Here is a 14,158-nt window from a genome sequence, read left to right as displayed (position 1 = left end):
CTGTAACCCCAGCACTTTGGGAGGCCAAGACAGGCAGATCATGAGGTCAAGAGATCAAGACCATACTGACCAACATGGTGAAAACCCATCTCTACTAAAAATACAAAATTTAGCTGGGCATGGTGGCATGTGCCTGTTGTCCCAGCTACTCAGGAGGCTGAGGCAGGAGAATCACTTGAACCTGGGAGGCATAGACTGCATTGAACCAAGATCATGACACTGCACTCCAGCCTGGGTGAAAGAGTGAGACTCTGTCTCAAAAAAATAAATTTAAAAAAAAAAGGGAGGGCACAAACAAATGGAAAAATATTCCATACTCGTGAATAAGAAGAATCAGTGTCATGAAAATGGCCATACTGCCCAAAGTAATTTATAGATTAAATGCTATCCCCATTAAGCTACCATTGACTTTCTTCACAGAATTAGAAAAAACTATTTTAAATTTCATATGGAACCAAAGATGAGACTGTATAGCAAAGACAATCCTAAGCAAAAAGAACAAAGCTGCAGTCATCAGGCTACCTGACTTCAAACTATACTACAAGGCTACAGTAAATAAAAACAGCATGGTACTGGTACCAAAACAGATATATAGACCAATGGAACAGAACAGAGGCTTTGGAAATAACACCACACATCTACAACCATCTTATTTTCAACAAACCAGACAAAAACAAGCAATGGGGAAAGGATTCCCTATTTAATAAATGGTGCTGGGAAAACTGGCTAGCCATAAGTAGAAAGCTGAAACTGTACCCCTTCCTTACACCTTATACAAAAATTAATTCAAGATGGATTAAAGCATTAAATGTAAAACCTAAAACTATAAAACCCTAGAAGAAAACCTAGGTGATACCATTCAGGACATATGCATGGGCAAAGATTTCATGACTAAAACACCAAAAGCAATGGCAACAAAAGCCAGAATTGACAAATGAGATCTAATTTAACTAAAGAGCTTCTGCACAGCAAAAGAAACACCCTGTTCATATCAGAGTGAACAGGCAACCTAATGAATGGGAGAAAATTTTTGCAATCTATCCATCAGACAAAGGGCTAATATCCAGAATCTACAAGGGACTTAAACAAATTTACAAGAAAAAAACAAACAACTCCATCAAAAAGTGGGCAAAGGATATGAACAGACACTTCTCAAAAGAAGACATTTATGCGGCCAAAAAACATATGAAAAAAAGCTCATCATCACTGATCATTAGACAAATGCAGATCAAAACCATAATGAGATACCATCTCACGTGAGGTAGAATGGCAATCATTAAAAAGTCAGGAAACAATAGATGCTGGAGAGGACATGGAGAAACAGGAACACTTTTACACTGTTGGTGGGAGTGTAAATTAGTTCAACCATTGTGGAAGACAGTGTGGTGATTCCTCAAGGGTCTAGAACCAGAAATATCATTTGATCCAGCAATCCCATTACAGGGTATATACCCAAAGGATTATAAATCATTCTACTATAAAGACACATGCACACATATGTTTATTTCAGCACTATTTACAATAGCAAAGACTTGGAACCAACCTAAATGTCCATTAATGATAGACTGGATAAAGAAAATGTGGCACATATACACCCTGGAATACTATGCGGCCATAAAAAAGAAAGAGGTCATGTCATTTGCAGGGACATGGATGCAGCTGGAAACCGTCATTCTCAGCAAACTAACACAGGAACAGAAAACCAAACACCGCATGTTCTCACTCATAAATGGGAGTTGAACAATAAGAACACATGGACACAGGGAGGGGAACATCACACACTGAGGCCTATCACAGGGTTGGAGGCAAGGGGAAGGAGAGCATTAGGACAAATACCTAATGCCTACTAGGCTTAAAACCTAGATGACAGGTTGATGAGTGCAGCAAACCACCACGGTACTTGTATACCTATGTAACAAACCTGCATGTTCTGCACATGAATCCCAGAACTTAACGTATAATAATAAAAAAATCTGTAACTATAGATCAAAATTAAGTAGGATTTTCTTCACCACTACACAGATAAATCAAATGAACCAAAGGATACTTTAAAACTTCAGTACCCGTCCATCACTAGAATAGTTATAACTAATTCACCTTGTATCTTTGCTTCTGATTTGAGAAAAGTCTATCAGATGATGCTCCTAATCTAGGATAACTCACATAAGAAGTCTCAAGAAACAAGGCTTGAGTAGTCTGTCCATAAGTCATGCTTACCAACAACACAGAGCTCTACAGTTGCCCACCTCAGAAGCTACTCTCCACAGTAAACATATTCTACACTATATCAACACTGTTCAGGGAGTGTATTGTTTGTTTCACTGGGTTCTGACTATATTTCAGGCCCTAGTTAGATACTGGAATCTGCTTTACTCATAAAAAAGAATCCAATGACAGATGATGATGAGTCAAAACTGAGATATATCTTACACTCTATAATAATTTCTTAATGTCTCCCTTACTTACCTTACTCCTTCACATTCAAACCAAATTTAAGAAGGGTTTAATATCAACTTTTTGTATATACCCACTGGGATATTCTAGAAGTTTTCTAAAATTTCCAGAAACATCGAAGGTTTCTTCTCAATGAATTCCTGGGACTTCTGGACTCTCCAGAGCAAAGGATCTTTCAGCACCAAATGGGGTGCCTTCTATACAATCCCAAAGCTCCCAAGGATTACGACTCAGGAAGGCCTATTCTCATATCATAATCCATCATTCTCTAAACAGGAATTTGGTTGCTAACAGCATTGTTTGCTAACCCTTTATGCTAGGAAAATCCTGAATGAACCACATAGAGGAAGCCTCCAAAATACTATAGAAATTATTTGTCATGAAAATGAAACTAAATGGTAATGCCTAGGTTTTCTTCTAGGGTTTTCATGGTTTGAGGTCTAACGTTCAAGTCTTTAATCCATCTTGAATTGATTTTTGTATAAGGTGTAAGGAAGGGATCCAGTTTCAGCTTTCTACATATGGCTAGCCAGTTTTCCCAGCACCATTTATTAAATAGGGAATCCTTTCCCCATTGCTTGCTTTTCTCAGGTTTGTCAAAGATCAGATAGTTGTAGATATCCGGCGTTATTTCTGAGGGCTCTGTTCTGTTCCATTGATCTATATCTCTGTTTTGGTACCAGTACCATGCTGTTTTGGTTACTGTAGCCTTGTAGTATAGTTTGAAGTCAGGTAGCATGATGCCTCCAGCTTTGTTCTTTTGGCTTAGGATTGACTTGGTGATGCGGGCTCTTTTGTGGTTCCATATGAACTTTAAAGTAGTTTTTTCCAATTCTGTGAAGAAAGTCATTGGTAGCTTGATGGGGATGACATTGAATCTATAAATTACCTTGGGCAGTATGGCCATTTTCACAATATTGATTTTTCTTACCCATGAGCATGGAATGTTCTTCCATTTCTTTGTATCCTCTTTTATTTCATTGAGCAGTGGTTTGTAGTTCTCCTTGAAGAGGTCATTCACGTCCCTTGTAAGTTGGATTCCTAGGTATTTTATTGTCTTTGAAGCAATTGGGAATGGGAATTCACTCAAGATTTGGCTCTCTGTTTGTCTGTTATTGGTGTATAAGAATGCTTGTGATTTTTGTACATTGATTTTGTATCCTGAGACTTTGCTGAAGTTGCTTATCAGCTGAAGGAGATTTTGGGCTGAGACAATGGGGTTTTCTAGATATACAATCATGTCGTCTGCAAACAGGGACAATTTGACTTCCTCTTTTCCTAATTGAATACCCTTTATTTCCTTCTCCTGCCTAATTGCACTGGCCAGAACTTCCAACACCATGTTGAATAGGAGTGGTGAGAGAGGGCATCCCTGTCTTGTGCCAGTTTTCAAAGGGAATGCTTCCAGTTTTTGCCCATTCAGTATGATATTGGCTGTGGGTTTGTCATAGATAGCTCTTATTATTTTGAGATACATCCCATCAATACCTAATTTATTGAAAGTTTTTAGCATGAAGCGTTGTTGAATTTTGTCAAAGGCCTTTTCTGCATCTATTGAGATAATCATGTGGTTTTTGTCTTTGGTTCTGTTTATATGCTGGATTACATTTATTGATTTGTGTATACTGAACCAGCCTTGCCATTCAGGACATAGGCATGGGCAAGGACTTCATGTCCAAAACACCAAAAGCAATGGCAACAAAAGCTAAAATTGACAAATGGGATCTAATTAAACTAAAGAGCTTCTGCACAGCAAAAGAAACTACCATCAGAGTGAACAGGCAACCCACAAAATGGGAGAAAATTTTCGCATCCTACTCATCTGACAAAGGGCTGATATCCAGAATCTACAATGAACTCAAACAAATGTACAAGAAAAAGAACAAACAACCCCATCAAAAAGTGGGCGAAGGACATGAACAGACACTTCTCAAAAGAAGACATTTATGCAGCCAAAATCATGCTGCTATAAAGACACATGCACACATATGTTTATTGCGGCATTATTCACAATAGCAAAGACTTGCAACCAACCCAAATGTCCAACAATGATAGACTGGATTAAGAAAATTTGGCACATATACACCATGGAATACTATGCAGCCATAAAAAATGATGAGTTCATGTCCTTTGTAGGGACATGGATGAAATTGGAAATCATCATTCTCAGTAAACTATCGCAAGAACAAAAAACCAAACACCGCATATTCTCACTCATAGGTGGGAATTGAACAATGAGATCACATGGACACAGGAAGGGGAACATCACACTCTGGGGACTGTGGTGGGGTGGAGGGAGGGGGGAGGGATAGCACTGGGAGATATACCTAATGCTAGATGATGAGTTAGTGGGTGCAGCGCACCAGCATGGCACATGTATACATATGTAACTAACCTGCACATTGTGCACATATACCCTAAAACTTAAAGTATAATAAAAAAAAAAGAAAGAAAATAGGACCTACTTGAAGGTTGAGGATAGAAAGAGGGTGAAGATTAGAAAACCATCTATTGGGTACTGTATTTTCTAACTTGGTGTTGAAATAATCTCTACACCAAACCCCCATGATATGCAATGTACCTATATAACAAACAAGCACATATACCTCTGAACCCTAAATAACAAGTAAAAATATCATTAAAAAAAAACACATGAAAAAATGCTCACCATCACTGGCCATCAGAGAAATCCAAATCAAAACTACAATGAGATATCATCTCACACCAGTTAGAATGGCACTCATTAAAAAGTCAGGAAGCAACAGGTGCTGGAGAGGATGTGGAGAAATAGGAACACTTTTACACTGTTGATGGGACTGTAAACTAGTTCAACCATTGTGGAAGTCAGTGTGGCGATTCCTCAGGGATCTAGAACTGGAAATACCATTTGACCCAGCCATCCCATTACTGGGTATATACCCAAAGGACTATAAATCATGCTGCTATAAAGACACATGCACACGTATGTTTATTGCAGCATTATTCACAATAGCAAAGACTTGGAACCAACCCAAATGTCCAACAATGATAGACTGGATTAAGAAAATGTGGCACATATACACCATGGAATACTATGCAGCCATAAAAATGATGAGTTCATGTCCTTTGTAGGGACATGGATGAAATTGGAAATCATCATTCTCAGTAAACTATCACAAGAACAAAAAACCAAACACCGCATGTTCTCACTCATAGGTGGGAATTGAACAATGAGAACACATGGACACAGGAAGGGGAACATCACACTCTGGGGACTGTTGTGGGGTGGGGGGAGGGGGGAGGGATAGCATTGGGAGATATACCTAATGCTAGAAGACGAGTTAGTGGGTGCAGTGCACCAGCATGTCAGATGTATACATATGTAACTAACCTGCACATTGTGCACATATACCCTAAAACTTAAAGTAAAATGAAGAAGAAGAAGAAGAAGAAGAAGAAGAAGAAGAAGAAGAAGAAGAAGAAGAAGAAGAAGAGGAAGAAGAAAATGAAACTAAGCCTTTAGAACGTAACAGGGGCAGAACTGCACAACAGGAGTCAGAAGACCTTGGATGTGGATCCAGTCCTGCTGCTTCCCAGCTCCGTGACTTCCAGTAAACTACACTCACAGAGATACAACCTCTCAACAAGATGCATTTTATGAGTTTATTGTGAAAATTAGATCAGACAATGTGAGTGAAAGCTCCTGACATGTGAGGTATATTCAGATTTTCTGATTTTTCTTTTTGACTTCTACATATTTTTACTTTCTCTTTAGGAAATGTTCTGTCTCGAAGTATTTCATGGTAAAAATTAACACTTGGAACGTGAAGATATACCTTTCCCATACTGAACATCTCATTCTCATTAAATGAATTACCACAGTATTCTTTCTCTGGCTATTAATTCAATTGTATAGTATTACTAATACTAATACTAATACAATCGTATAGTATTACTAATACAATGGTATAGTATTACTAATACTACGTTGATTTGTAAATCAATATAAAATAGTAGTGACACCTTTCAAGGAAAGTAGTGAGGGTGAGAAGGCTTGCATGGGCTTTGGTAAAATCTGCAGCACTCTGATCAATATGCTTATAAGCATATTTTCATATGGACATTGACTATTTATCTCATCTTTTTGTATATAATTCTTAAGAAGACTTACATCATTCAATATACACTAAACTGTTCGACCCAGCAAGCCTATTCTTAGGTATTTAACTAGGTGAAATAAAAATTTGAGTACCATTAAGTACATGAATGCTCATACAGTTTTATTCCTAATCCCTAAAAATTTATTATAACCCGAATGTCCTAAAGTGGTGAATATATAATAAATGTTTACATCATACAGATGTAATGAAATACTGCTACTCACTCATATTTGTGGCTTAAAAATTTGATCTCCTAGAGGTAGTCAATAGAATGGTGGTTACCAGAGGCTGGGAGGGGGGTAGCAGGGAGAAGAGGATGAAAAGAAGTCAGTTAATGGGTACAAAAATACAGTTAGAAAACAGGAATATGTTCTATGTTCAATGGCACAGTAGGGTGAAAACAGTTAACAACAACTTATAGTATATTCAAAAATAGCTAGAGGAGAAGAGTTGGAATGTTCCCAGCACAAACAAATCATAAATGTTGGAGGTGATGGATCCCAATTACCCTGATTTTATCATTACACACTGTATGCATGTATTAAAATACCACATGTATTCCACAAATATATTATGCATAATTTTTTAAAAGACAGAAAGCCACTACTAATACGTGCAACAACATTTATAAATCTATAAATCTCAAGTGCAGAGTGAGGAAACCCAGACTCGAAAGGAACATACTGTATCATTCTGGAAATGCAAATCAAAAGTACTCAATGAGGGTAGCTCCCACTTGTTAGGATGTCTGTTATCAAAAAGAGACAACAAGTGTTTGTGAGGATGTGAAGAAAAGAGAATCCTTTTACGTTGTTGATGGAAATGTAAATTAGTACAGGCATTATGGAAAACAGTATGAAGGATTCTCAAAAAATTAAAAATAGAATTATCATATGACTCAGCAATCCCTCTGCTGGATATATACCCAAACAAGTGAAATCAGCACCTCGTAGAGATGTCTGCACTCCCATCCCATGTTCATTGCAGCATTATTCACAATAGCCATGATATAGAAAGAACCTAAGTGTCCATCCATGGATCAATGGATAAAGACATTCATACATATATAATATATATATGAATACTATTTCATTTCAAAAAGAAAAATATACTGTCATTTGTGACAACATGGATGAAACTTGAGGACATTATGCCAAATGAAATAAGCCAGACACAAAAAGAAAATTACTGTATGATCTCACTTATATGTGAAACCTAAAATAAAAAAAACAGTAAATAGGAACAGAGTAGAACTGTAGTTATTGCAAGGAGGGAGAGGAAGGGAATAGGGAGAAGTAGGTCAAAGGTTACAAATTTGCAGGGAGGTAAGATGAATAAATCTAGAGATGTACCACATGAGGACTATAGTTAATAATATAGTATTACATACTGATAATTTCCGAAGAGAAAATTTTAGGTGCTCTTACCATAAAGAGGTATCTATGTAAGGTGACAGATATGTTAATTTGTTTGAATATAGCAATCATTTCACTATACATATATAAACATCATATTGTACACCTTAAAAATATACAATAAAGATAAAATTTCAAAAGAGGAAAGGCAAACTTACAGGAATATAAAACAGATCAGTGGTTGCCTAAGTCAGGGATATGGTGGTGATTGACTACAAAGAACCACAGGAGATTTAGGAAAATTTGGGGTGTAATAAGACTATCACATACTCTGATAATATGATGTTTACCTAAATGTCTATGTGTAACTGCAGAACTATATACTGAAAGGCTATAGTTTTATTACATGTTAATTATGCCTTAATAAAAATGAGCAAATATTAAATTATAAGTTACAAAACACAAAATGAAAGGAATTAATTTATTGCATTAAAAAATCTTATTGTGTTAAGATTCATAGAAATCATGTACTCCCTCCAGCTCTCGTGGAAACCAACATTCTTCCCCAGGCCCCTCACTTAGTAGCAGTGTGCCATGGACAAGTCACTTAGCCTCTTTTATCCTGTCTTCTCTTCTGTAAATGAGTCTACATGTTATCATGATTAAATGAGATAGTACTGGAAAGTGTTTTTAGAGTATCCCAGCAAGTGAATAAGCATTGAATCCTTATGTCTCTGACTAGGAAATTATGATCTCTAGACCTCAGATCATGTCGTGGCTGGGCAGAGCAAATAAATTCATTTAAATGATTTGAGACCTGAAAATGAAAGAGATAACAAAAGAATGGGAGGCAGAGAGAGAGATCAAGTAAAGGAGGGTGGGTGGATAGGAACAGCAAGGGAAGGATAAAGGAAACAAATGAGGACTTAATAAGCATAGCTTTTCAGATCTAATTAATTAAAAATATCAACCAAAAAGAAGATAAAGAAAAATCACCACTGATATATGTTGGTATGTATACTTCTCACTACTGATACAAACAGTAATAGAAGGATGCACTCCAAGCTTAGTAGTTGTTATATCCAAGAGTGGACAAGAGTGAGGAGAGACAAAGAGGCCTTCAACATTTTCTCCAAACACATCTAATGAATTGTTTAAATCATTAAATTAGAATGCATTAATATCTTTTTTCTTTAATAAAGTTGTGAATTATCACTTACAAAATGTTCATAATCTGGTTTTATACTCAAATTGCTAATTTTCAGAACTCTGCTCAAAGAAACCCTGAAAATAATGAGATCTAAATTATTTAAATCTCATCATTAAACAAGAAGCAGAAGTTCATGTAGGCCCTTAAATCATGAGCACAGTGGTGAAGTGCCAATGTTGAGGTAGCTGTCACCTTCCCATCCACATAACTCACCTAACTTCTGCTGGAACTGGAATTTACTATCTTATTTCAATTTTATGACATGGTAGATTCAGGCCAAACAAAAGAGTGTTATATCCTTCTAATGGACAGAATAATAGAACCATTTTACTTTAACAGATTTATTGAGTTTTAATTGATGTCCATAAGCTGCATATATTTAAAGCACACATTTTGATGAGTTTGGACATATGCAAACACCTATAATATCATCACCACAATCAAAACAATAGATGTATCCAGTGCCTCCAAAGTTTCCTTGTGTCTGTCTTTGCTTGTGTGTGGTTTCTTGTGTTTGGGGTGCTTATTTTTATTCTTTTGGGTTTTGTTTCTTGGTTTTGTAGAAACATTTAACATGATAATTACCCTCTGAACAGATTTTGAAGTATGCAATACCATGTGGTTAACTATAGGCATTTTGTCGTACAGCATATCTCTACAACTTATTCAATTGAGTATACCCATCAGATACCTCCCTATTCTCCCACTTCCTGAACCCCTGGAAACCACTATTGTATTCTCTGCTTCTGTGAGTTTTACTATTTTAGATATCTCATATAGGTAGAATCATGCAGTATTTGTCTTACTATGACTGGCTCATTTCACGCTGTATAATGACCTTAAGGTTCATCCATGTTCTTGCAAATGGCAGCATTTCCTTTCTTCTTAAGGTGGAAAAATATCCCATTGTATGTATATACCACATTTCTAATTGATTCATCTGTCCATGGACACTTGGGTAGTTTTCATATCTTGGCTATTGTGACTAATTCTGCAATGAACATGGGAGTGTAGATATGTCTTCGACATATTGATTTCATTTCCTTTGGCTGTATATCCAGTGGTGGGATTACTGTGTCATAGAGTAGTTCTATATTTAGTTTTTCGAGGAAATTCCACGCTGTTTTCTCTAGTTGCTGTACCACTCTACAGTGCCACCATCAATGTATAAGGGATCCCAATGTCTTCATCTCATGGCCAACACTTTTATCTTTAGATTAAACTTTCTAATCTTAAATTTTTAGTTGTATTTAACTGTTCTAACTTGAACTAGCATTGAAAAGGGTTCAGTATTACACAATGTCTTCAATTCAGGGCAAGTTGGAAGCTAAGGATCCCTGAGGACAGCAAAAGTCTTCCCAAACACTTGGCTCTGTCTAAAACACAGAGTTGGAAAGTTTCCAACCCAGAGACTACTCTTTACAGTGTATATATGCCACACTGAGGTGGATGCACTGTCACCCACACTGGTCACTGCAGAAAACAAGTTGGACTTCATTTCAAACTTAGGATAGAATCTTGAGTAAGCCTTATCAGTCTAGAAGGATCTTCTTTCAGAGGTGATTCTTAGAGGGTAAGTATATCACAAGCTACCTGATTTTTGAACTTTTACTTCATCTCATCCACTAATTTAAAACTATTTTCTGTTTTCTATAGTATTTTTTATACCACCATATGTATCTTAGTATTCTGTTATTTAGTTTATGTGCTTACTGAAAATGTTATAGGCTTTTTTTCTCCCAACTAATGTCTGGGACTCTTACAGCAGTCTCAAACACCAACTAAAAGCACAGTCTTTTTACAATCTCGGAAATTCCCAAACACCCAAGTTTGGAAAGAATGGTTTATCCAGGCTATTCAACTTACCCTGACATTTTTTAATTTGAGGGAGATTTTGGCTGTTCTCTCATTTGACAAAAATAACAAATGCAGAAAAACTCAGTCACTCACATGAACAGGGTGAAGTACAGTCCAATTTGAAAACAATCAATGACATTGAAATGGTTTAAATAAAAACATAACCTTGCCTATTTTTATTGATCATTCACATTTATTCATCTGGATTACCTCTTCATAAAACAAAATGCCTTATTTTGCAAATCTGGTTAATTTTCTTAATCTTCTTAAAATCAGGATTCCTGTCAGAAAGCCATTTCTAGTAGGAAAGTTATATTGGATGCTTTGGAGTCAAACAGACCTCAGCCTATATTCGAGATTTGCTACCTTCTAGCTTCATGACTCGGAGATGTCAAGCTTTCACATCTGGAAAATGACAAAGCTATGAGCATTGAAATATATTTTTAAAGTACTTAACACAGACATAATATGTGTGTACATATCATGTGATACATAATATATGCTAATCAATCAATTTTAATTGTCCAGTTTACAGTCTGAAAAAGGTCAAGGAAAAAAGTAGAAAGAAGGAGATAAAAAATGACAAAGGAAGAAAGAAAAGGAGAAAAGAAGAAAGGAAAAAAGGTTAAAAGAAGGAAAGGAGAGAGGGTCCAAGAAAAGAGAGAAGAAAGAAGGGACGGATAGGGGAATTAATTGGCAAAAAGGTCTTCGATTTCTGCCTTATGGAAAATATGAATATCTCCACAGATGTCAATTTAAATCACAGATGGATAGTTTAAATACACATGAACTTATATTTTATATTTTCTCTCATGAAGGACAGTCAAGACTAAAAGTAGCTTTCACATATCCATCATTTAAGCTGATCTTAAAAAATTAATCTCTCCTATCAGTGAGAGTCAAGGGCCAGTCAACGAATGACAATAAGTGGCATTACTCAGGCCAAAAACTATATAATTTCGCAGACATAACTTCTCATGGGGAAATTCAAAATGCGAGGAAGTACATAATGCTATAAATGTATAGTCAACACCTGAGGTGTTTTTTGGAACATAAATGTCATTTCTCAAACTATTTGTTAGACAGTTTTTCCTATGGTTTGTAATAGACTGGTTCAATTCAGTGTGCACATACATATGCACTTAGAAATAAATTTATTTCTGAGAAATATGTGTTTTGATCATAAACGTAGCTTTAGTTTGTGCCCTGGTTTCACCCTAATAAAATAAAGAACCTCCAAGTAGCTTTATTTTAGAGCTATGCACTGAAGACAAGTCTCTCTGATTCCCTGAAGGAGAGGTAGACTCAAAGCTTGAAGAAATTATTTATGAAGAGCATTTACTACTGATATTTTTAGTCAGATAATAAATTTTTGATGCCTATAAGAGCTGTACTTTTAATGTGTAAAGTTTTTGACCTACCCTTCTACACCCAGCTAGTTCCCTTTCTTAGTCACAAGGCTGAACACACGTCTAAATTCAAGAAATATTTGTTTTCAATTTTGAGTTTAGCACAATGCTAAGATTTCAGTTTTGTACATGAAACATATTGATCTGCTCACTAGTACCTGACATTAAGTTATTTCTATTCTAGAAGTTCTTAGTTCATCTCTTTTTCTTTAGGTCCATTAGAACATACTGTACTAAATGGAAGAAGCAAACCAGTCTGCCATGTCTGAGTTTATGTTTCAGGGACTTTGTGATTCAAGGGAGTTGCAGACACTCCTCTTTCTGCCATTTTCTGTACTCTACCTGATGACTGCTGTGGGTAACACCTCTGTTGTACTACTCATCATCACTGATCTCCGTCTCCATTCCCCCATGTACTTTCTCTTAGCCAACCTCTCATTTGTTGACTGTTGCCTTTCCTCAGTAACCACTCCTAAATTAACCACAGACTTTTTAAAGGAAAATAAGACCATTTCCTTTGCAGGCTGTATGAGTCAGATCCTCTGTGTGCATTTCTTTGGAGGGGGTGAGATGGTGCTTCTCGTGACAATGGCCTACGACCGTTATGTGGCCATCTGCAAGCCACTCCATTACTCCAGCATCATGGACAGAAAAAAGTGCATCTGGCTAGTTTTGATATCATGGATCATTGGCTTTGTGCATGCCATGAGTCAACTGGCAGTGATTTTGGATCTGCCCTTCTGTGGATCTAGAGTAGTAGATAGCTTTTTCTGTGATATACCTTTGGTGATCAAACTAGCCTGCATGGATACTCATACTCTGGGAACAGTGATAAATGCCAACAGTGGGACTTTGGCAACAAGTTGCTTCATTCTCTTGCTGATTTCCTATACCTATATCTTATTAAGTCTGCGCCTTCACTCTAAAGATGGGGCATCGAAGGCACTCTCTACCTGTACTTCCCACATCACAGTGGTGTTGCTGTTTTTTGGACCCTGCATCTTTATCTATCTGTGGCCACTCAGCATCACTTGGGTGGACAAGTTTCTTGCAGTGTTTTACACAGTAATCACACCTCTCCTGAATCCAGCCATTTACACACTGAGAAATAAAGAGATTAAGAATGCCATAAAGAGACTGTTAAATCAGCATTTGCACTTAAGGGATAATTTTTAGATATGTAATCAGAAAATTCACTGTGTGCACCCCAGTTTGACTGCATTTTGAACTGTAAACTGAACTTTGGATATTACTACTTATTCATATCTGTAAGCTATTAGTAGGCCAGATGTTTGATTTTTCCATTATAAAAATATGTTTATGAACCTAACATTTAGATTCTTACCAGCTGGGCAAAATAATAATTCTGCCTAAATATTTCTTTGTATATGTTAAAAAATTATCAGATGATAGCAATGACAATAATTGTAAAAATAATTGCCATAATTCATTAAACAGTACCTATGTTTTCAATACTGTGCAAAGCTTTTTACCTAGATTATGCATTACTTACAAAACCACTTTGAGCTAGTTATCACTATTCCTGTTTTTAAAAATACATGATATATCATCCTAATTCTAACTTAGCTAGAGAGGGTGCTGATGATATTTGAGTGGTCTGCATCTACTTAGAAAACAAAATGATAAATGGATCAAACCATAGTATTATTGCCCCATCCTTCATGACACAATCCCTTTAAGTTTTCAAGTCTTTAACTTTTAAGTTCAGGGGTA

General features: G+C 36.4%; 1 protein-coding gene across 1 annotated transcript; it reads left to right on the top strand.

Annotated features, from left to right (window-relative positions):
* The first annotated feature begins 12,661 nt into the window (after positions 1–12,661).
* Positions 12,662–13,600, top strand: LOC117978512 (olfactory receptor 4K15-like). Its single transcript, XM_034951286.1, has one exon. The coding sequence runs from the start codon at positions 12,662–12,664 to the stop codon at positions 13,598–13,600; it is 939 nt and encodes a 312-aa protein (XP_034807177.1).
* Positions 13,601–14,158: the final 558 nt, after the last annotated feature.

Source organism: Pan paniscus, chromosome 8 (assembly GCF_029289425.2).
Source record: "Pan paniscus chromosome 8, NHGRI_mPanPan1-v2.0_pri, whole genome shotgun sequence".
NCBI lineage: Eukaryota > Metazoa > Chordata > Mammalia > Primates > Hominidae > Pan > Pan paniscus.
This window is presented reverse-complemented; position numbering and strand designations above follow the sequence as displayed.